This window comes from Eurypyga helias, unplaced genomic scaffold, assembly GCF_000690775.1.
Source record: "Eurypyga helias isolate BGI_N326 unplaced genomic scaffold, ASM69077v1 scaffold35507, whole genome shotgun sequence".
In the NCBI taxonomy this organism is placed as follows: domain Eukaryota; kingdom Metazoa; phylum Chordata; class Aves; order Eurypygiformes; family Eurypygidae; genus Eurypyga; species Eurypyga helias.
In genome coordinates this window covers 7,774-9,213 of record NW_010264342.1, presented here as the reverse complement: position 1 = coordinate 9,213, position 1,440 = coordinate 7,774, and the positions used below count along the sequence as shown (strand labels likewise).

Below are 1,440 nucleotides of genomic sequence, written 5' to 3'. Positions count from 1 at the left end.
GCAAGGTCACTGTGCCTGCCGTTCTCCGGAGTCCCGCTGTTCTCCCCGTCTCCACGGCGCCCCTGAGTCTCTTTGAGCCACTGGATTTTGGCACCAGCCATGGCGAGCTGGGTGAAGAGCTTGTCGGCCTCTGTCCGCGTGATGCCCTCGGGCAGGTCCGTCACCTCCAGCACTCGGCCCAGCACTGCAGCGGGAAGAGAGGAGGCGTCAGCAGGGTCTCGGGCGGCCGCAGCAGCGCCAGGGGACGCGCGGGCTCCTGGCCAGCTCCGGGGTTGGAGCAGTCACCTCCTCCTCACCCAGGAAAGCGGCGCTTCCCTAAGCTGCCCCCACCTTGGGAACCTTTTTTAAGCCAGTCACTTCTTCCAACTGCCCCTACCACCCTGCTCCCTACAGCATCCCGGTCCTTCCCGATTCCCCCAGCCCGGGGTCCATGTGCCCAGCGTCAAGCAGGACTGGTCTTTCCCACTTGCCCAAGGGCTCCAGCAACTCCAAGTCCTCCTTGCTGCCTCTGGCCAGGCTTGGCTTTTCAGTCGGGGCTTTCCCAGGCGCTCTGCCCTGTCTCCCTACCCTGATCCTTGGGTACCAGGAGCGGGAGCTAACCCGCCTGTCCTGCCCTGCGTCCCTGGGAGGGAGAAAGACGGGCTGCACCCAGAGAAGATGGATCCTGAAGGTGACACTGCCCCGTGTGCTTCACCCACAGGGAGGATCCCCCCGTGTGCCCAGGCCAGTGTCATGTCAAACTGCTCCGTGGTACCCAAACACCTCCTGGCTCCAGCCCCGGCTTTTGGGCTTAAGGGAGGGTTGGCCGAATGGATTCTTTGCTAATATTAACGCAGCACGTAATGCCAGCCGCAGGGAGGGGGCAGCTCTCCAGCAAGCAGCTCTTAAAGAGCCCCCTGCAATCAGCTGCTGCTGTTGGGGACATGGAGGTGACACGGGGGACAAGGCTGAAGCCTCCAGAGGGCCGGTGGAGACAGCCTCCCTGCCAGGAGAGCTCATGTCAATCAAGTCGTGTATTGCTGTGGGGAGAAGCCAGACGTGAGCCTCTCCCTCCCTTCCTGATGACCACTTGGAGACCCCCTCGGGTGAGGAACAGGGAGTCCCCTTGCTCTCTGGAGAGAAAGGATCCGCTGGGAATTTCAGCCCTTGCAGCCGCCCCTGGATGATCCCCAAAACCCTTTACAAAGACGAGGGCTCTGCAGCTCCTGACCCCAGCGGGAAATGGGAGAGGGAAGGGTGGGAACAAGATCTCAGGGCTCTGGACACTCACTTTCTGCTGCCAAAGAGGAATAAAATCCCAGAGCTCTGCCAGCTCCATCATTTTGACCCTCACAGAAGCAGGAATAGGGCCCAAGTGTCCTGGTGCTCACCATTCTCCAACGATTTCTCCCCCCTCTCCCTCAAAAGCGTTGCTCAGCGCAGGCAGCGTTTACTGGGCTC

At 61.3% G+C, this 1,440-nt stretch overlaps 1 protein-coding gene across 1 annotated transcript in view; it reads right to left on the bottom strand.

The window, feature by feature from the left end:
- Positions 1-2: 2 nt before the first annotated feature.
- Positions 3-1,440, bottom strand: part of R3HDM2 (R3H domain containing 2) — a gene marked incomplete at both ends in the record, with an annotated part of 7,518 nt that continues 6,080 nt past the window's right edge. Inside the window, 2 exons of the mRNA XM_010156364.1 lie at positions 3-184; positions 471-622. Coding sequence (XP_010154666.1) covers positions 3-184; positions 471-622 — 334 coding nt within the window. The remainder of the gene's footprint in view (positions 185-470; positions 623-1,440) is intronic.